The sequence below is a fragment of the Nipponia nippon genome, unplaced genomic scaffold, assembly GCF_047370975.1.
Source record: "Nipponia nippon isolate SJK-2023a ecotype South Korea unplaced genomic scaffold, ASM4737097v1 scaffold_5, whole genome shotgun sequence".
Classification (NCBI taxonomy): Eukaryota; Metazoa; Chordata; class Aves; order Pelecaniformes; family Threskiornithidae; genus Nipponia; species Nipponia nippon.
Genome location: NW_028262369.1, coordinates 83,177,067 through 83,198,314, shown reverse-complemented (window position 1 = coordinate 83,198,314; position 21,248 = coordinate 83,177,067). Strand labels below are relative to the sequence as shown.

The window sequence follows — 21,248 nt, the reverse complement described above, 5'->3', positions numbered from 1 at the left end:
CCCACACTTTTGAGTACCCCTCATACCCCAGGTGCACCCCCACAGTTTTGGGGACCCCGTCACACCAGGTGCACCCCATGCCCCTGGACCCTCCCACCGGGGGGACTCCCTGCCCTGGGGCACCCCCAGCCCACCGGGGCATCCCCACACTTTTGGGGACCCCCTCTCCCCAGGCGTACCCCATATCTCTGGGGCACCCCCACACTTTTGGGGCCCCCCTGCCCTGGGGCACCCCCAGCCCCCCGGGGCACCCCTCTTCCCGTGCCCCCCCCAATTTGCCCCCTCCCCCGGCGGCGCCCCCCTCCGGGGGCAAGTGGGAGGGGCGTCCCGTGACGTCACGCGGAGGGGCGGGCGCGCTTGCGCCGCCGTCTGCCGGCTCCGCCGCGGCCGGGGCCGGAAGTGACGCGCGGGAGCGAGAGCGGAAGCGGCGGCGCAGGCTCGGGCGGGTCCCCGGTGCGCTCAGCGGGCTCGGCTCCCTCCGGCCTCGGTGCCCTGAGAGCCCCTCCCCTCCCCGGCACCGACATGATCCTGCTCGAGGTCAACAACCGCATCATCGAGGAGACCCTCACGCTCAAGTTCGAGGGCGCGGCCGCCGGGTAGGGACGGGGACGGGGACAGGGACGGGGCGGGGGCGGCGGGGCTGGGCCGGGACCGCGGAGTGAGGGAGGGGCGGGGGGCGCCGGCTGGCGGGGGCAAGGCTGTGCCGGAGGCCTGGGCGGGTGGGTCGGGAGCGGGCAGAGGGGAGGGCCTGGGTGACGGGGAGGGTGGTGCGGGTGTAGGGTGGGGGCCGGGGGGATGAGAGGGCTGAGCGGGGCGGGGGGGAGGCACCGAGGCGGGACGGGGGCCGGGGAAGGGAGGGGGCTGAGCTGGGGGAGTTGGTACGGGATGGGGAACGATGGGGCTGGGCTGGGAGGGGGGGTGACAAGGCAGGGTGGGGGCCCGGAGGACGATGGGGGGTGGCACTGGGGGAGGATGGGGGCCTGGGGAGCGAGGAGGGCAGAGCTGGGCCAGGACGGGGGCCGGGGGGTGAGAGGGCTGGGAGGGGGTGACCGAGCTGGGAGTGGTGGAGTTGGTCAGAGCTTGGGCAGAGCGAAGGCCTGGGGGATGAGGGAGCAAAGTCGGACAGAATTGGAGGGGAGAGCAGGGCTTGCGGGGGGGGTTGGTGCTCAGGCAGTGTGGAGGCCTGGGGCAGGAGAAGGGAGCTGGGGATGCTATTGGAGACTGCGGTGTTGAGGGAGCAGAGCTGGAGAAGAGGGCCCGGGCAAGGAGGGAGTTGGGGGGAAGGCGAATTTGCAGGGATGTTTGCTTTGGGTAAAGCAGCCTTCATCAGACGGGGCCCAGCGTGGTGCCAGCGCTGGTACAGAATGTGTGGGGGGAGCCGAGGAACAGGAAGCCTGTGTGTGGAGCCGTGGCCTCAGCCTCCTGCTTTGGGGGTGGGGAGGAGATTCCAGCCTGGCCCCCTTTGCTTTCCTGAGCAGGAGGGATGCAGGGAGCACAAGGGATGCAGGCCCACGGCTCTGTCACGGCCGCTGGTGCCAGCCTGGTGGGTGTCCTGGCCTCGGGGGGTGGACTGGGGGGGCTGGTTTGCACCTGCATCTCTGGCTGGGACAGTTCAGTCCCTGGGGAGCCAGCAATTATTTTGCTGCGAGTGTTGCACCAGGGCTGTAAAGGTGCTTGTCTCGAGAGCGAGTCTCTTTGTATAAATGTCCTTATCTGCAGCCGAGCTACCCATGGGCTCGCTGTGCTGTCTGCTGGCCCGAGTAACACCGGGCACCTTTGTACGGAGACAAAGCCTCGAGAAGCAAAGCGCAGTGGTGTTATCTCTGGGGTGGAGCCTGCCCTGGCGCCTGGAAGAGCTCAGCCCAGGCTGCTCCAGGAAGGGACACCCCAGGCAGGTGCCTCTTTCTGTGTCACCTTTGCCTCCAGCGGCTTTCAAAGCTTTCAGCCTTTTGTGTGCAGAGCTTTGACAGAGGCTTTCCCGTCTCAGTTGACTTCTTGCTCGGTTTTGGGTTTTTGTTGTTGATGGTGGTTTTGGGGTTTTTCTTTTGTAAAATAACCTCACAGGCTGCACTGCCTTGCAGGATAGCCAAGCTGCTCGCAAGCTTTTTATTCTTCTCGAGCCTGATCATTTAACGCAACAAGTTTCCCCAAAGCACAGGCACCGTACTGGGAAGAGAGCGCTCCCGGGTGACCACTATGGTGTTGCAGCTGCATCCATTAGAAAATGTTACATGTATGGAGGTTAATAGCGTGCGTCAAAAACGCTCATTCATCACAAGTCCATGCTGAGGCACTCTTCCTGCTGGAGTGAAAATGCACATGCGTTCCTGTGTTGGTGTAAATGTGGAGGTGGCAGTCTGCGGGTTTAAATGCACCTTGAAACCCTGACTCTGTGCGACCAGAGCTGGGGTTGCTCGCTCTGCCCCAGCCTGCAGGCCCCCAAAGTTTCCATTTTGCTGTACAGCAAAGCCTTCTCACTTCTGCGTCGGCACGCTTGCCTGGCGTACCGATTGTTCCTGGATCGATTCTTAGTGCGGCTGATGGTGCTCTGCTTCTGCCTCTTACTCATCTACAGCATGTTCTTTTCTTTAGATGTCATTTCTAGATAAGTTTTGTGCCTTGAGAGTGTTGCTGGAGGAGAGGAAGTTATTTACTTCTGCGTTTTCTTCTGTGCTTGTGCTGGGGCCCTCCTGTCCAGGCAGGCACAGGGTGGAGACAGAGAGATGTGCAGGGAAGTCTATTTTTTTTCCTCTTGATTTTGAGTCTTTTAGGGAATGGGTGTTATGCAATGTTTATTCATGTGTCATTTCTTTTCCCTCTGGCCACAGTTCTGGGGTCATTCCTGTGGCGCTGAGCCTGGAGGCAGAAGGGGATTTGCTGCATTTCACTATATTGGTGATGGTTTTCCCAAGGCGTGTCCTGGGCACGGACACAGGACAGTCAGGGCAAGTGACTGGGGGATTCAGTGACTGGGAGGAGTGAGTCTGGACACTCAGACAGAGTTGGTTATGAGTTATTTGCTCTAAACCAGGAGTGGGGCAGATGCAACGCACAGATTTGTCCGTAGTGGTTGTCTCGGAGCCAGGTGTGCCTGGTGGCTTCAGCGCCAGCCTGGGAGTCGGGCAGGGCGGGGTTTGTTTCCAAATCCTTTGCCAGAGACTTGTTCTGTGATCTGGGCTGTGTCGCTCCCCTCTGCCTCCCGTGGGCACGCTGTGGCCATGATTCAACAGGCTCCCTGCAGAGCTTTCCTGGACCCTCAGGTGAGAGACAACTAGGTCACGTTTAGAAGTTGGGGCTAGTAACTGCTCATAACATTATTGTCGTATAATATGTGTTGAAATCCGCTCTGCGTGAAGGTCCGTCAGCTGTCTCTGGAGTTCCCAGCATGGAAGGTGCCTTGGCAGGCTGCAGGCAGAGATCAGCACTTGAGGCAGGGCCTAAGCCATGTCTAAGAGTCCTCCCTTGACAAGGTCCTTGGGGCTTGGCAGCATCCACCCGTCAGTAGGGCAATTCCAAATGTAGTTTGTCTTTGTGGGCAAAACCCATGGAAATCTCACCTTCTTGGACAGCCACCGTTGAACAATGGTATTTAGATCAAGGTGGTAACAGGTAATGGACTTCAGTGCATCTGAATTTTTTTTTCTTTATTTAATATTGTAATTTCTTGTTTTAAATCCATTTCCTTAAACCAACCACATTTTTAAATAAAGGCCTAAAGCTACTAGAATCTGTTAACTTGAGTTAGGAATTTGCTGGTGAAACTTTCAAGAGTCGAACTGCTGCAGTGGGGGAATACCTGGTCAGTATGAAATGAGGCAACTTGTGAGCTTTTGCAGGTGTCAAGAGAATAAACTGTTCTGTAAGCTTTTGACTAATTCATTTTGACTTGAGAAGTTGCCTAGAAGCTGGAGTCACACTCGGGTTTTCCCATTTCTGATAGAAAGGTGATGTGAGGGGATGAGCTCTACCAGTTGCAAAATTTTGTTTCTCATCATTGCTTCCCTTTGCTAACCATACAGACAGAAAAAAAAAACCCAACAAACAATTTAAGTGTAAAACATCTTGATAACAGTCTTCTGTGTCTGGTGAATACTTGTTCTGTTTAACACACAGGGAGGAACTGCCTCCCAAAACAGATTTGCCGTCCAGTTTTGCCCTGCTCTAATTTAACTGACCCCAGTGAAAGTGTGGCACAGGGCTGCGTTCACAGGGTTTGGTTTCCCAGCCATACATAGCTTCCCCTAAATCTCTGGTAAATTAATCATCTATCTCAAACTGTTACTTAGTATTTACCCACTGTGCAAAAGAAAACAAATTTGCATAGCTGGAGAACAGCATGCCTTTTCCCTTGGTTGGGGGTGGAGGGTAGAGAATCTCAAATTAAATCTTTGGTTTCTTTACAGCCTTTAGTAGGTACAAATCTGCAGGGCTTCAGGACTATTAGCAACATAAGAGAGCAGCCGAAGCTTGAACTTCCCTGGCGTAGAGTGGTTCCTGCGAGCTGGTTGGAGAGCTGGGCTGAAGCTGCACCCATGTGCTTTATGGTATTTCCCATTTGCGGTTGCTTTGGTGCTTGTCAGCTGTAGAGCTGAGCCCTTCAGACAAGGAGGCTGAGCGCTGGGTGAAACCAGGTAGCATCAACGTTGTGTTCCTGATGTGACAATGTGAAGTGAGTTCATTGTGGGGAGACAGAGGAGTGTCTGGAGGCTGTCAGACATGCTGGGAGGGTAGAGGAGCTTCAGGTCGTGCCGGGCACCGCTGAGAAACTCCCTGCGGGAGTGGCTGTGGTGATCCATGGCTCCAGCGCTTCAGGGGAGTTCAGCAGCCCCACTGAAAACAGAGGTTGCTCCTCTGCCACCCCCTCCTTCTTGCTGACACAGACATTTCTATGGCTTCAGGGGAAATAGGATTGGGGAAGTGACCTAGGTTAAAATTAAACAGGCAAAACTGGGTATTTTTAGCCCAGATGAGTTTCCTCATCCCATTCATTGTGCGAAGGCTGCTCGCCATGATGCAGTGGAAGAGCAGGGATCAGATCTCCTTCCTTCAGCCCCGGCACAACCTCACCTGGTGAAACTCAAGCCGCCTGACTCTGAGGAGCGCTCGGGCGATGACGCTGGCAGGAAGCGGTACCCTTGGGTTCAGCGTGGCATGGGCGGCGCTTAGTAGTAAACCCTGGCTGTCCGCGTTGACTGAGCGTGCTGTAGGTGTTTGAGCATAGCTCCTGGGCTGCCACGGCACATCTGGCTTCAGCCACCAGAGAAGGTGACTTTGCATTCACAGTGGATCGTGAACCACCTCTGTCTGGAGCTAGGCAGTGCTCTGCTTTCGAGCAATAGTGCAGGCAACAGGAGGGAAGAGCAGCCCAGATCTGTAAAGTGTTAGGCTTTCGCAAGTTGTTCTGTCATTGCTCCAGCCTCAGTTTTCGTCTCAGGTTCCCGAGAGGGGCCTGCTCTGTATTATACTCTGAGATAGTTTCTCGCTACAGCCACCAGTGCTTGACGCCACAGAAAAGTGGGTATTGGTCGCTGTACTGAAGAGCCGTAGTGAATGGTGTGTGCAAAATGAGGCTTTTCCCCGGAGACTTGCCGCAGCGTTGGATCACTCTGGCGGGGAACCGCGGGCTGCCTGCCTGCAGCTGGAACAGAGACGCACGGGGCGAAGACCTGGCTGGAAGCGGACCTGCCCATACCTGCGCGCTGCAGGACCGGCCTGTGCTTTGTCTGCTGAGAATCCCAACGCCTTGTTACCAGCCAGCCTCCTCCAGGCTGCTGGGCCTGCTGCGAGGGAGAAGCTCAGGCGCAGAGGGATCACCTAACCGAGAGGGGAGAGCCGGCATGCGTGAGGGCTGCTGTACGCCGCTCGGCATTGCCCTGATGGAGCACTCCTGCTCGAGTTCGTGGTGGGTGTGCTGCCAGAGCTACGGGAGCTCTTTGATTTCATACACTCCTGCAGCTTACGCAGAGTAGCTTTTGTTAGCTGAGTGTGGGGCCCAGGAGTAGAGGAACTGTTCAGATAATTTTAGACATTGCTTATCATTTTTTTATTGGGGTGACCTTTCTGTAGCAAGAGCCTGCAGTCTGTCACTGAATCTGGCCCGCTCTCTCTAAACTGTGTGTCGACTCCAGTGATCTGAAAGCTCTGCTCAGAGCTTTAAGCTTTGAAATACCCCCTTTCTTTTTTTTTTTTCCCTTCTCCTCTGGGGCAAGAGATTAGAATATCTGCATGCCTGCAGCTTTTAAAATAATTGCCATCCTCCTTTATGGGTACAGGCCTTAATTGTGATGTGGGAGATGCTTCAATACAGTTGTCGGCCAAGTTTGCATTTAGGTCTGTTTAATACAGTAGATGAGGGCTCCATATAATTACAGTCTTCGTTCTTCTGTTCTTAGATTTGTTGTAACATATGGCTAAGAGCCTTCATGGCCTGAGAATGAAGCAGGGAAGTTTGGAAGTTGTCCGAGTCAAAATTGAGGAAATGCTGTCAAAAAAAAAGATTTGCTGTTGCTCTTAAGTGCTCGCTGGCATCTCTCCACGGGTGCTGTGGCTCTTCGTGGATGTTCTGCCGGGGTGAAAAATCTGATTTGGAGCTGGCTCTGTATTAGCTAGACGGAGCATAGGAGCCATTTGGAGATGAATAGGAGGAATGTGGGCAAGAAGACGTAAAACCTGTCAGGGCCTTTTATTGTTAGAAGCAGAGGGCAGATGGGATTTGGTGTGGATTTGACTTCAAACCTGATAAGTGTTATCAGAAAATGGACCGCTGCCGCTGCCTGGAACAGCTGCCATTTTAGCATCTGAGTTCAGGCAGGGTTTTGCAGAAAGGTCTAGTCTGGACTCGGTGTTTAGTGCAGAGAGGAGCCGTTTCAGTTATTCCTGGTATGAGCTGGTTATACTGTCCATTTGGGGCAGAGGGTAGCAAACAGGGAAGGTCACTGGGGGATGCTATGGTTCAGGTAGCGTTGGTGGTAAGGAGCTTGTGGGGTCCCAGCAGCTGTCTGCCTCGGGAGCAGATGGGCTGTACCGTCTGAAGTCCTCCGAGCATAGCCAGGCTTAGTCTGGTTCTCGGAGACTTGAATCAGGGGTAGAAGTGAACCCAAACAAGCTCCTGGCCACCCAGAGCACCGCTTCGAAGCAAAATGTGAAAAGGATGGCTGGGATCTACAGTCACTCTGTGCTGAGCTGCTACACTGCCGATTCTCACCATGGGTGTGGATGGGCCTCATCGTGGAGGCAGGAGACACTGGAGCACGCTAGCCTGGGCAGAGCTCTTCGGGGTCACACCAGTAACCTGATGGTAACCAGTACCCACCCCGCAGCAGCACAGCCCCGGTCCCAGGCCTGCTGTGCATCCCCTGCGCGAAGCCTTTGCCCCCACGAGAGCGGGGCAGGCCGGGAGCGCCTAAATGCGGAGGATGGGCTGTGCCTCTGCAGGGTGTTCAGCATGTCCCCACTGCTATTTCTGTTGGCGGAAGATGGGGCTGGTGGAAGGTCGAGGGGAAGTGATTGCGTGCGTGCAACCTGCGGCACTGTCGCTCATCCAAAAGCCACGGGAGGCTGGAGGCGAAACCTCCTCTCTTCTGCCTGGGGACTTCTTGATGGGGGAGCAACAATTTGGGTAGAAAAAGGGGTGATTTTTCTGTTTCAGAAACGTTTTAAGTAGCCAGGATAGTTTTGATGAGATGAGCCAGAGAAATAAATAGAAGCACTTTAAACTTTGGGGTTGTAAGGCTGCTGAACTGTGAAGGGATAAGAGAGCTCGCTTCACTCCCAGCCACGCTTCTGATACCCTTCCCTGTCCTCCCCTGGGCCGGGCCAGGCCTGGGTTACTTAGGTGTGTGCCAGGTGAGGCAGAAAAACCACCCTGCAGTAGATGACAGGGCCGGTGTGCCTGCGAGGAGCTCTGTATGCGGCTCACGTGAGCGCTCGCTTCACTGAGGCCGTGCCGGGAAGCGATTGAATATTCAGCACCCGAAGTTCTGCCCAGTCACCTGCTTTTCCCTTAAATATCTCCCCTCCTCTCCATCCCCAAGTACAAGAACCGAGCCACTTGGGAAATCAGTGTTAAAATAACTTCTCTAAGAAATCATGCTTGCGCGATGAAAGGTTTAAAAATGGGGCCGTGTTAGCCGTAAGCTTTTGTGTGCAGAACAAAGGCTCTCGCGCAGAGCCACTAACCGACTTTGGGTACGTGGTCTCGCACGGCTTCTTAAATAACGCGACGAGCGATCTTCCTGCCATCCCCGGGGTACTGGGCGAGCGAGCAGGGAATCGTTGTCCTTCCTGGGCAAAACCACTCCAGTGCATTGGCTGTCAGTTGCTTCCCTGCGTTGCTCGGAGGGAGGTGCTGTGTCCGGAGGCTCTGCTGGGAGCCGGGGCTCCGGGAAGCATCAGCTCCCTGTGCGTGGGGAATGGGGTTTGAACGGTGTAACTCTGAGAAGACGGAACAGAGGTTTACGGATGCGTCCTCTTTAATATTCCTAGCTCTCGTGTGCCTGACTGTGCTATCTTTAAAGCTTCCTACATAGGTTTCTTTTTTTATAAAAATTTATACTGCCATCCAAGCTGATTCCCAAGTCTGAGTGTGGTGCTCTAAAAGAAGAACACGTCTGCTTCCACTGACCGACTGGGATCAGTGGGATTTTCTTTCATCTCTGCTCTGAGCAGTCCGCAGTGAGCAGAAGTGGCTTGGATGTGGCTTGGGGAATTGCTCTCTTTTCCAAGAGCCCGAGTTGAATATGCAGCCAGGGATGCCCTGTGAGCCTCTATCTCAGGCCTGGCTGGGAGGGGAAGATGAAAGCGAGAGAGATCGCAGGTAGCTGGCACAGCTCTTAAACTAAAGGACCTGCCTTGGGTGCACTCGCACTGCTTCTTTCAAGTGTGTGGCTTTTATCTTCAGTGATGCAGCACAAAAGACAGAGGCTTTCCAGCCTCCCAACAAAAAGGGCTGTTGCTTTTCACAGCTAATAACTTAAGAAGCAGCAACACCTCATCGTTTCCACTTAGGATCTCCAGCTGGGGGTTAATTCCTCCCTTTCCAATGGAGTAAAATGTTGTTGACCTGGTGCATGGTCTGGGTTCAGTGCTGTTCAGTGCCTTGGTCTCCCTGCATTGCCCGTCTTGAGTTTTAACACATTGTGGTCATTCCTGACTTCCAGGAATGAGGCTGTCTGCAGAAAAGCTGATGGAAGAACAGTACTTTCTGCTGGGGAAAAATAAATCATTAAAACCTTTCCAGAATATGGTGAGGGAAAGTCAATATGGAGTCATTGCTTCCCCTACCTTTCTCGGTGTAGGTACCGAGGTGTAGCCGGTACCCAGCAGCATACGCATGCGTGGACAGAGCACGTTTTGGCAAAAACATTGAAGTTGGTCTCTCGGCAGCAGCGTAGTTGAGGCTACAAGGCTGCCTCGACACACTGGCTTTGGTTTGGGGAGTTATTTCAGTACATTGGTTCAGACGGGTGTGAATGAACTGTTTGAGAGGCTAGATTTCTGTTAGCAGCAGCAGCATTAGCCTGTACTCTGTTTAATCTCAGCCGCTTTTGAAAAATAAGCGGAGACACGCCGTGAAACAGCAGCAGCAGACTGGCGTTTTTACCCTGTTCTCATTTTCCACCCCTGCTCTCAGCAGTGGAGGTACCTTTGCGTTGCTCCCTGTTGGAGAACGACCTATTAATACTGGTCCCCTCAGAGCTGCCAAAGCAGTTATGTAGTGCCGGTCCCAACAAAATCACTTTTCAGAAGCAGTTAGATCTTTCACAGGATCCTACTCTTCTACAGATCACAGACAAACTGGCAAATAGGGTTTGTTAAGATGTTGTTAAATCTTCATACCCACAGTGTAAGAAGTGACGTGCCTTTGGCTCGTGACGTGCTCTTGTTGCTGTTCAGGGATCCTAAAGACCACACTGGGCAGCGTTAGAGCAAACCCAGATCTATGGTTTTTCCTGCGGAGGTAGCTGGCGTAGTGTTGGGGCATTTCGGAAGGGATGTGGTGGGGCAGGGTGAAAAGCACATCTGGAATGTTTCCTCCTGTGGTTTGCTCCTAGCCCTGAACTTGGAGAAGGGGTCTTCTCTGCAAGTGAGTTACCTCAACGCGTTTGCAGAGCTGCTGCCGATGGTGAAAGGGGCAGCGTGTCAGGAAGGACTGCTCAGCCTCTAAGTCCCTTCCATGAACTGGTATCGCAGGAACTTACGAAAGAGCCTCTGTCCCCGAACCTGTGTCGTGGCTGTTCTGTATGGAGAATGCGTTTGTTAAAACAAATTCCTTAGTGATGAGTAGCTTTCTCAGACATTTCTAACTGGAATTCTGCGCTCTCAAAATCTATTAATAAACTACAAATAATAACAATCTCCGCCAGGTTCAAGGCCTATTTTGTATCACCTGGGGTAAAACTGGTGCTTATAGGAATGGGGAGAAATTGAAGATTTCTTGTCAAAGGTTATCTGCTAGTTGAACAGCTGAAGTTAGAAGGGTTTTCAGGTAGAGCTGCTTGTAAGAAATAAGGCATTAGAAATTAATCCTCTTTCCTTCACAGCTTGGAGGCTGCTATTTGAGTTCTCATTTACCTCCTTTGTTTTCTTTGCTTTTTAGAAATAAACCAGAGGCAGTAGAAGTAACATTTGCAGGTAAGCTCTACATCTCTCATGACTTCTCTGAAAAAAGGGCTGGCTCAAAAAGCCTGCCCACAGTTACACCTGGCGTGCCCAAATTCACCCAGCACCACTGCAGGGGGAGGAGAGCCATGCAGAGGCAGATGGTGCGGACACCCTGCAGCGTCCCCAGAGCTGGGGCTTTGTTGGCTGTCCCACTGTTTTCTCTGTCCGTCCGCCTTCCCTGGGACTTTCCCCACAGCAGTGAGTTCAGTGGTGGCAGCGCTTTGTTTGGTGGGGGTGTGTGGGGGTGTGCTACGCAGCTCTCTTACCTCTCCTGTTCTCCAGTCCTGCCCTTGATGCTACTTGTTATTAGGTCTTTAGCACCATTTGGTTTGGGTTGTTAGAAAGCTGGCTCGGGGTGACAGGCAAGATGAATTCATCGCCTGAAGTTTGCTCTCCAGGATGAGAAGTGCCAAGGAAGTTCAAGTGTTCTTTCAGCAACTGATGTTTTTTTGCTTCTGTTATCAAGAATCTGTGTAAGCTGCAAAGCTCCATGGGGAAGTGGAGCTTGCTAGGTAGCTGGAGGGTTGCCTTTCCCTGCCTCCTGCCCTCTCTGACCGTTCTGCAGTGAAGTGGAAGCTGTCTCAGCAGGCAGCGGCTGAGCTGCCTTTGCTGGCAGAGATGTTTTCTCCTCTAGGCTGCAGCTCTGGCCCAGTGGGCATGTCAGTCACTTTCTGTGCTGGCCATCCAGAAGGCTCCCGTCTCTGCGTGTTTGTATCCTTGCAACGTTGTGCACAAGCAGATTTGCCAGGGATGCTAAATGACACTAGACTAAAGCTTTCTGTGATGGACAGGTGTCAAAACTGTTTCAGCCCTTTGAATGATAACAGGTCTCCCTACATGACATTACCACTTTCCTTAATTACGGGTTTCTCTCTTGTTCTATGTGTGAGGGCTGGAGCAGGGGGAACAGTGTCACTTTATGTAGTTCCTAGAACATGTAGGGTAAACCTTCCTCAGAAATAAGAACTGGTTCCTGTTCTTTTACGTTTCTCTCACTTGCTTCATAGACTTTGATGGAGTCCTTTACCATATTTCAAACCCCAATGGAGACAAGACAAAAGTGATGGTCAGTATTTCTCTGAAATTCTACAAGGAACTCCAGGAACACGGTGCTGACGAGGTGAGTGAGCATCTCTGGGCCATGAGCTTGCAAATGCTGTCTTAACATGGGCAACGTCCTTGCGATGTTAGCAGATCTAATGTCTAACCCTTAGAGAAGCATCCGTGCTCCCATCTCATGCTAATCAAAGGAGCAGCCCTGCGCCAACCAGGAGTCCCACTTTGCTGCAAGACAAGGGCGAAGTGTGTTTGCACTCTCTCATGAATAAGAGGTCAGCTTATATGACCCTACAGCCTGAAAGGCAAAAGGCACCACTAATTTTGAAAGTCCAAATGAATATAAGGCCTGACCACATAGAAGTAGTTTCCCTGACTGATGTGCTGAGCCCGCAAGTGAAGGCAGGCATCAAATCCGGAATCCCATCGCGCCGCTCTTCGGACTCTAACCACACTTGAGAGCAAGTGACGGGCTCCTGCTGTGTGTGCAGGCCTCGATCTGCTCGCTGTCTGGTTCCCTTTTTGCTGCCGCTGTGTGAAGCGGCAGGTTCAGTTCCTGTTGAATGGGCCGGGGCTGCGGAGGGCCATTTATGGTAGAAAGAAGGAGCCTCTCTGAGCTGTGGTTGGGTGGCGAGGCAGGAAGTGTGACTCAGTTCCTGAGTCAGTTTTCAAATCTCCTCATGTTAGCAAATGGGGTTCACCCAAAGCTTCTTCAGCAGGCTTTTGCCTCTGGATGTCTGTCCTTGGAGGAAAACAAGGAAACTGCTCCATGAGTTTTTTGAGAATCTGGCAAGAAACAGGGGATCTGAACCCAAAGTGAATTCCTGCGAGTTGCTACAAGACCTACCAATGTCAGAATAAATATGACTGAGTGTCCTGCTTTCCTGGTTCCTATATGCAGAGCTTTCTAGGAGCAGCATTGCCTGCTACGCAACAGGGCAGCAGGAGCTGCCCTGCTGAAGGTGCTGCTGCTGGCAAACAAGAGAGCCAAGCAGCCCAAATGGTGGAGCCCTCCCAGTATGTTTAGCAAGGATCAGCATGGGGCCTGATCCCAAGAGAACTGCTGTGGTGGGTGAGTGGCTGACACCGCCGTGCACCAGCAGCCACTGCGGTGACAGCTGGAGAGTGGTGTTCCTCTCTGACCCCGGCTGCTGTGCCAGGCCCACTGCTCCACAGGCCGTGCTGAGAGTGCAGGCAGCTGACAGGCAACTTCCCAAGCTGTGAGAGGAAGATGGGATCTCTGCAGGACTGCCTTGGGAGCGCTGACTAAATAGAAATTACGTTTTTAAATCACCATTTAGGAAACTGTTGCTTTCTGTGCTTCCCTGGAGATGATGGAGCTTGTTTCTGCTCCATCTTTGGTGAAACCCCACTGCAAGGAGCACAAAGTGGTGTTCCTGCTAAGACAGAGCATCTCCCTGGGCCGCTGCAGGCAGGCTGTCTGCTGAGAGGAGGTTTTGGCATGCAGAGAGCCCGTGCATCCTCTCTGCGTGGTAGTGGGTGTCATCCCAGGAGGGCCAGTTCTGCCACAGCATTGTTGTGTTCTTCTCTGTGAAATACCTCCTGTTCCCGGCCCCCTCATTGACACAGAGCTACGGCTCAGTTGAAAATTGCCATTGATGTAAAATTCAGCAGTGATTATGTTTGAAGAAAGGTTTTTGCTGTGCTGTAGGCGGCTTTGCTTCTGGGAGGCATCCAAGCTGCCTGGCGGTTTCCTCTCCATCCCCATCTGTCCCATGCAATAGTCTGAGGCAGGACGAGCAGTCGCCTGGCTGCACTGTGCCTGACCCCTGCTCTGAACTTGCCTTCCCGCAAGGAGAGGGACAGGGCGCGCTTTGCAGTGCCTTTGTACGCTTTGCATCTGCCTTCGAATGGGAGGGAGGGTTGTAGCCCTCAGATCTGTTGTGTCGAGCTCTGCTGATAGCTCTCCTTTGAAGGTACGAGACATATGGAAGGGGTTTTCTTCTCCACACAAGTTCAAGACTCGCAAGAACTTAGTTCCAGTTTTGAGTCCTGTCCTGCAGCACGTCCCCTGTCAGTGGGGTTCAGGGAGCTCGGCCTAGAGTAAGAGCAGCCAATAATCCTAGAAGCCAATGACTTAATATTTGACCAAGTTCAGTTAAGACGGGGGGAGGCAGATGCCGAATTTTATGTTTCTAAATGGAGACTGAACATGGCCTGGGCTGCACAGAAGGAAACAACTCTGATAGCTTGTGCTCTCAATGTTTAATTTCTTTCCTAGGTATTGAAGAAAGTCTATGGAAACTACTTGGTAAATCCTGAATCAGGTAACCCTGCTATAACATTTACTGTGTGTGTCTATGTGAATGCAATTCCGAAATTACTTAAGTCACCTCAGAAATGCTCAGATGAAGGTTGCCCTTCAAGAGCTTGATATCTGGGGCTCTCGGTACAATGAGTGGCAATTTAAAAGGTGGCTCAAGTACGTCAGGTCTGAAGTAGCTTGCAGCATAAGCTGTAATTCTTGAGGCAGCCCTCCTCCAGGAAGCCTCTGTTCCTCACGGCTGGAGTCTTTGTTCTTCTCAAAGAAGCTTCGTGAGACACGGGAAAACCATGGTTACCTGTGACAGCATCTCTTCCTACTCACTGCAAAAACTTGGGAGCAGCTCAGTCAGCATGTGTGTCTGGGAGCTCGGGAAGGAGCCCCAGGAGCGTTGCCATGGCCACGTGCCGAGGTCAGGCATGGCTTCTGGTGATGCTTGGAGTGGGAAGCACTCACGTCTGGGGCTTCTGGGAGGGCTTGAGGCAAAAGTGGGACTGTAGATATCTCTTTCTGGAAAATGTCTCTGGCTGCATTAAGGCCCTGCATAGATTATTAAGGTTAGTGGCTGTCCCTCCCCAGGTTACAATGTCTCTTTGCTCTACGATCTGGAGAACCTTCCCGCAGACAAGGATGCTATTGTGCACCAAGCCGGCATGTTGAAGCGCAACTGCTTTGCTTCGGTCTTTGAGAAGTATTTCAAATTCCAGGAAGAGGGCAAAGAAGGAGAGAAAAGAGCCGTCATCCACTACAGGGATGACGAGACAATGTAAGTGTTCAAACCAAGCAGCACGGGAGTCGGACGCTGCCAATATGCTCTCTGCTCCTGCTCACAGCTGTAGATTGTGGTGGGAAGTCATGAAATCCTACGGCTCCATGTTTTGGCAGGGTAATGAGGGCCTGTCCTAGGCTGTCAGAAGTATCCAGTGAGGGTAACGCTCATCCCTCGCACTGCAGGGATGTTACACAAGCATCTCTGTTAGTGGCAGCGCTTGTGGCTGCATGCCGGAGAGGAACTGGCCGCTCCCAACAGAAATGTTTTGCTCCCTGTTGTAAATACTGTCTCAAGGGAGGGGAAATTTTCAGCAGCCAGGCCTGTGAATGGTTGTTGCATCTACTTGGCGTTGTCACACGGTTGCTTCCTCATCCAATTGTACTTCTTAGCTCCTGTTCACAGCTGGGTTCTCCTCTCTCACCCACCTGCAGGTACGTTGAGGCAAAAAAGGACCGCGTCACGGTTGTGTTCAGCACGGTATTTAAGGATGACGATGACGTGGTGATCGGAAAGGTGTTTATGCAGGTATGGGAACTGAATTTCAGGAAAGGGGTCTGGTCCTCGATTCAGATGCCTTCTTGCTTGAAGCAGCATTGCCAAACAAGATGTTAGGCTGAATTGAGTTCACAGGCAGTTTAATGCCTGTAAATGCTTTGGAGAGCGCCAGGCTGCATTGGGGTGGAAGAACCGTGTTAATAAGCATAGGTGGTGTATTTTCTAGTCCAGGCTCTTGCATTGGCATCGTAAAGATATCAATGGTCTTGCTTGTATGGACAATCAAACATATTGTATGTTACAGATGAGAAACGCCATGGTGAATACTTTGGTATCCACCCTGAGGCCCTGTAGTGCTCTAGGGATCGCCAGCCAGCTGAGGAGCTGAGCGTGGTGGGGAGGCTGTAGAGGGAGAGGAAGGGGTGAAGCAATGTTGTGCTGTGCCTGGGATGACGCTGCAAGTTGTCTTCACCTCCAAGTTTGTTCTTGCTAATGTTCAAATGCTGCAGAGAGATTCAGCAGCTCAGTGGGGCTGCTTTCACATGCTGCGATGGGCTCTCGAGTTTGAGCTTTTCAAAGCTATGAATTTGCTTAGTTTGCGGGCTTGAATCAATCATCGTAATGCCAAGTACTTCTGGACTCAGCTACCCTTTGCAACTGCCATTTAGCCAGGAAGCATTCAGAGGCCTGTAGTAAACACTTTGCTGATCTGTTAGCCACTGCGTGCAGCCTGTGGAAATTGAGACACTTGCTTACAGCTGGGAAATGCTCAGTGCATGCTGGTACGCGTGTTCATCTATGTCGCTGGCTCGCCTAGCTCACCTTGTGTCTGCTGAAGCACCTGGGGAGGCTCCTGCCTGGGCACGGGCGTAGAGCAGGGCCCTGCAGGGTGTTTCAGGGCTAGAGGAGCTTTAGCCCCTCTGTTCAGGGGTGTCAGGCCGTGCTGCTGACAGGCTCGTGGACAGCAAGTTACTGGCCCAGTTTGCTGGATACCAGTTTGCCTGTGTTTGGGGGTCGTTAGAACAGGGTCTGTTGTGATGGGAGTCTTATCTCGCAGCTCTGCTCTCTCTGTTCTTTAGCTACAGGCAGGGCATCTGCTCTGGCTTTGAGCTTTTCCCCACCAGCATATCCCACAGTCTGGAATTCAGCTTTTAGAACAGGGAGGAAGGCGTGAGGTGAACAAAACAGGGTTTGTGAGTCTCCCAGGGAGGTGGCAGGGCTTCAAGGCAGCGGCTGTCCCAGAGTCTCCATGTCCCAAGTTCTTGGTTTTTACAACAGCAAACCCTGCTTCTTCCCAGCCACAAGAATTTCCACTCTGAGTCACGCTGGCTCCTTCCCTCCAGCTATTACTCTTGCATAAGGCAGCCCAGTCAGGCATGGTGGCTGCTCATCTGGGCTTTCATGGAGAAAATCTGACCATTAACTAACCAGTGAAGCCATTTGAACCATTTCACCCTCTGGCATAAGCAGGCAGAAGTGCACGCTAAGCATTTCATTAAGGAAACCCCAGTGAACTACTCTGTTCTTTAAAAGGGGCACAGATGCTCCTGCCCTCCCCAGGTGAGCTGTGCTCAGAAGGGAGGAGTGGCCGTGGGTGGCTGAGGATCTGTAGGTCGGGCGGGGGGTCAGTGAGGCAGAGGGGAGGCCACCCTGCCTTGGGGCAGGAGAATGGTGTCTGGGCTTTCCCCGCCCCACATAGGGACAGTCCTGTAATTCCTGAGATGCGGAGCCAGTTCATTTCATGTGAGGTGAGGGTTGTGCTGCTGTCGGAGAGAGGCTCCCTGGCAGAAGGGATCTCCCTGCCTGGAGGTGTTGTTTCAAGTTGTAGAGAAGTGTTAGGAGTAGCAGGCTTTGCACGCAAGCTTCAAAACCCATAGATGCCTCTTAATGCCTAGGCAAAGACTCCTTGTAGGAGATGCTGTCTCAAATGGCAGAGCCTTTACGCTACATGCGATGGAGACCTCACAGCCTTTTCTGAGAATTTCCTTTCCTCTGGGGTGATGGGCGCTGCCCGCTTTTGCTGGAAGCATTGATGGTGTTGAGTTTGCGGCAGGAGCTGTGCTGTCTCGTGTGCTTGCTCAGGTGGCGGCGTCCCTTCCACAAAGCGCCCGTGGCAGGAAGCGTGACGCCGAACGCCACCCCAGCGGAGCGGCTGCGCTAGGGCCACGGGTAAACCCGGGACAGCCGTGCGCTTTGGTCTGGTTTTGCTGAGGAAAAGGATTGTTTTCCAGAGGTTTGGCCTGATGGACTCAGGCCATTCAGGGCAAGCTGGGAAACCTCCTGCTCAGTTGCCCTGTGGGAGTGGGGAAACCCCATTTGCTTTCCCAGTGTGTTGCTGGAGTGTTCCAGTGGGACTCACCTTCGCTTTGTCTTGTTCAGGAGTTCAAGGAGGGTCGCCGGGCCAGTCACACAGCCCCACAGGTGCTCTTCAGCCACAGGGAGCCGCCCTTGGAGCTGAAAGACACAGACGCAGCCGTTGGCGACAATATTGGCTACATCACCTTTGGTAAGCAGGCAGCTCTGAGGCCTGGAGACGTTTGGGGAGGAGAGAGGTTCTTGCTGCTGCATGAGAAACAAAACTCACCTTCCCTGAGCGTTCAAGTGGGTCACTGGGGGCTGAAGGGACTCTGGAGTTGCGTTCTGCGTTGTCTGCCCCCTTTGGTGTGTCCCTTTGCTGTATCAGGTCACCTCAGCTCTGCTGTGGGCAAGAAGGTGTGGAAGTGGACAGTGAGCCATTTAGTGTCTGCCTATAAAATAAGTTCAGCATTTGGGAGCAAGGGAAGGGTGGCTTTGCTGTGATATCGTGGAAATGAGAGGTTTCTTGTGGGAGGTTTCAAGCGAGTGTATTTGTAGCTTGTCCGGCTGCAGGCGCCTGTGCAGTGCTTGATCAGCAGAGGCAATCAGAGAGCAGGAGCAAGGCAATGAGTTCTGCTTCTCCAGCTCTGCCTCGTCGCTCTGGGCCAAACACTTCCATCTCTGATGAGCCACTTTCCCCTGCCTGCAGAGGCGCTGGCCAGCAGAGTCGTGGCTTCCTCCTGGGCAGCAATGCTGAAGGCTGAGCTGAGGAGTCCAAACCCTGCCCTGCTCAAAGGGAAAGGCCTCTTCCAGAGAAATTGGGGGTCACGATTGGATGTGCCATTAGGGTCTCTCAGGCAGGTATTCCTGCAATTCGGAGCCCAGAGGTGGAGCACAGACACTGCAGGGGAAGGTGAAGTTAGCACTGCTCTCCTCCCGTGCCGGGAATGGTGCCTTGAGGTTAGGGCAGCGTCAGGTATGGGAGGGCTGTCTAATGGCAGGTCCGGGACGAGGAGCAGGACTTCATTCTTGTTAAGACACAATTTCCCTGTTATCTGATCTGACAGTCTCAGGTGAGATCATCACCCAGACAGAAAGGTCTTTCAGCCCTTGGATCTGGGACGCTCAGCACAGCACCAGCCTGTGGAAAGAGCGGGCCACCGGGCCCCTGCAGTAACCTAGTCTGGCTCTGCCATGGGGCCGGCAAGCTGCCAGGCGGGGATCCACAACTGATTTCAAGATCCAAGGGCAGACTGGATCTTGAAATCAGTTGAGCAGCCTGGCTGCCCTTGTCTGCCTCCCAGGTCTCTCCTCTGTTTGCCTCTCTCAAGCACCGGAATAGCGTCATGCGGTTTCCTACAGTGCCGTCATCTCTGGGCACTTGGCCTTGCCTGCGTCCCCCAGAGTGCACAGCTGTGTCCAGGCTGCTGCAGAAGATGTGGAAAGTGCTGCTAAGCCCTGTGTTTAAAATCACAAGTGCTGCTTAATCTTGGGATGTGTCACAGTAAAGGGCTCTTGTAGAGAGTGAAGGAGGTGTTCGGAGCAGCACACTCTGAAGCCTCCAGCACTGGAGGAACCTGAAGCCCTTTGGTAGCCTCAGAAGGCACTAACGGTTTGTGTCGCCCTCTTCTTTCAGTGCTGTTCCCCCGTCACACCAATGCTGCTGCCAGAGACAACACCATAAACCTGATCCACACATTCCGGGACTACCTGCACTATCACATCAAGTGCTCGAAGGTAACCGAGGGGTCGGGGCTGGGGGATACAGCGTAGCTTTGGCCTGTCTAACCTGGGTGCTGCAGGGGAGGAGCATGCGGCAGGGGTGCCCCCCTGAGAACTCGCTAGGGTCTGGCATTGCCCTCCCCAGTCATGCAGGGGTGGCAAGCAATGCATCGTCACCTTCTCGGTGCTCTTTGGCGCAGGCAGGGCTTGTTTGCTTCCCATCTTAGCAGCAAAGTAGGATTTTTCCCTTTCAGATCTGGTTTCCTTTCTTTCTGGGAACAGAAATGAGGGTAATTGTTCAGAGACCTGGCTTTGACCAGGGCTCAGGCAGCAATTTTCACTGCGCCGTGGCTGTGCAGAGCCAGGTGCTTTCCCAGCAAGGAGCAGAAAGATAGCTCCTATCCCATCTCCTGAAGTCTCAGCTATGGAGACAGGATCCTGACCTGTCCCCATTTTGTCCCAATGAAACGCAGGCCTATATTCACACGCGTATGAGGGCGAAAACATCGGATTTCCTCAAGGTGCTGAACCGTGCCCGTCCAGACGCAGAGAAGAAAGAAATGAAAACAATCACGTGAGTAGCAAAGCAGGGCCCAGCTCCCTGGGCTTCTCTGTCAGCCACGAGCTTGCTCTTTCTCAGTGTGGCATACTCCAGTCCGGGGAGGACTGGGATGCTGTGGGGGTGACCAGACCAGGGCCTGATGTGCTGGGACCCTATCTGAGAGAGAAAGGGGGTGTTTCGTAGTGAGGTGTTTGCCTGGGTGCCTTGAGGCAAAACACTGGATCGGGGCACGTTGGCCCCTCAGGACCCCTGTGCTCCCTCCACCACACTCGCTTACTGCCTCTCGTGCCCTTTGCAGGAGCCGGGTCCGTGGCAGACCCTGTGCCGGCAGGTCCTTTGCGAAAGAAGGCTCGTAATGACTCTGCAAGCCCTGGTGTTTCCATTGTGTCCCCGTCCCCCCCCCCCCGAGCCTGTGGAGGCATTCATGGGGCTTTTCCCATGTTGTATAAAAGCTGCTTGACCAGGTTGCTGCTGCCTGGTGCATCTGCAGCTCCTCAGAGCCCCAGGCTGCCCTTGGCAAGCGAACGGCTGGGGCCAGGAGCACTTCCGGGCCACCGTGCTGGCTGGCTGGCTTCCTCTTGTGAATAAAGCAGCCCAGAGCGAAGCAGGTGGAGGAGAGCAGTTGCGTGAACGTGTTTCCCTCAGGTCCCAGAGCCCCTTGGTGTCCTTTTTCAGTGCATCCTGGCATGTCCCCGTTGTGTTCCAATCCGCGGCAGTGGAGTTGTCCCCTCTGCCAAAGCCAACCCCTCCCCACAGCCCTGTGACGTGGTTCTGCAGCCACAAACGCCTGCGGGCTCTGAACCAGCCGTGCCTGCGTGGCTCTGAGAGTTCACTGGAAGCGTGGGCCCCACCAAAAGCCCCATAGCCACCCCGGGGCACCCCAGGAGAGCACCAGGGGCTCTGCTGACCTCTCTCTGCATCCTTTCAGGGGGAAGACGTTCACAACCCGTTAACGCCAGGGTCACTGGGGCTGCCGTGGAGGACGAAGGTTGGGGCACTTGCTACCCGATAATCGTAGCTTTTAATGTTGCACCTCTGTGGGCTCATAAGGAATTCAAGCAATCGGGGTCTGTTTGTACGACAGTTTGGGGAGTAATCTGCAGAAACGAGCTGTGCTTGCGAGGACTCGATCGTTCCAAGAAACAAAACCTTAATTCCAGTTTGATTGACTTAATTTCTTTTCTTTTTTAATTTTTTTTTCTTTTCAAGCTGTTTCGCTTTGCAATATGTTACCGGAAATAAGTTGCAGTATTTCTTATGAGAATAATGCAATATTAACTTGTTTTCTTCTGAGTATTTGAGTTCAAAACTCCTGTATCTGAAGAAATACTGTTGGGGTTCATTAATAAAGAAGATCTTTCTATCTTAAGGGGCTGTTGGGGCTTTGGCTTCTCAGTGCA

General features: G+C 53.2%; 1 protein-coding gene across 1 annotated transcript; it reads left to right on the top strand.

Annotated features, from left to right (window-relative positions):
• The first annotated feature begins 397 nt into the window (after positions 1-397).
• ARPC2 (actin related protein 2/3 complex subunit 2) lies at positions 398-21,217 on the top strand. The gene is made up of 10 exons (XM_087734703.1): positions 398-596; positions 10,598-10,632; positions 11,670-11,782; positions 13,961-14,006; positions 14,582-14,768; positions 15,206-15,299; positions 17,649-17,775; positions 19,201-19,301; positions 19,760-19,860; positions 20,777-21,217. The coding sequence occupies exons 1-10, from the start codon at positions 523-525 to the stop codon at positions 20,799-20,801; spliced, it is 903 nt and encodes a 300-aa protein (XP_087590829.1). The 5' UTR covers positions 398-522; the 3' UTR covers positions 20,802-21,217.
• Positions 21,218-21,248: the final 31 nt, after the last annotated feature.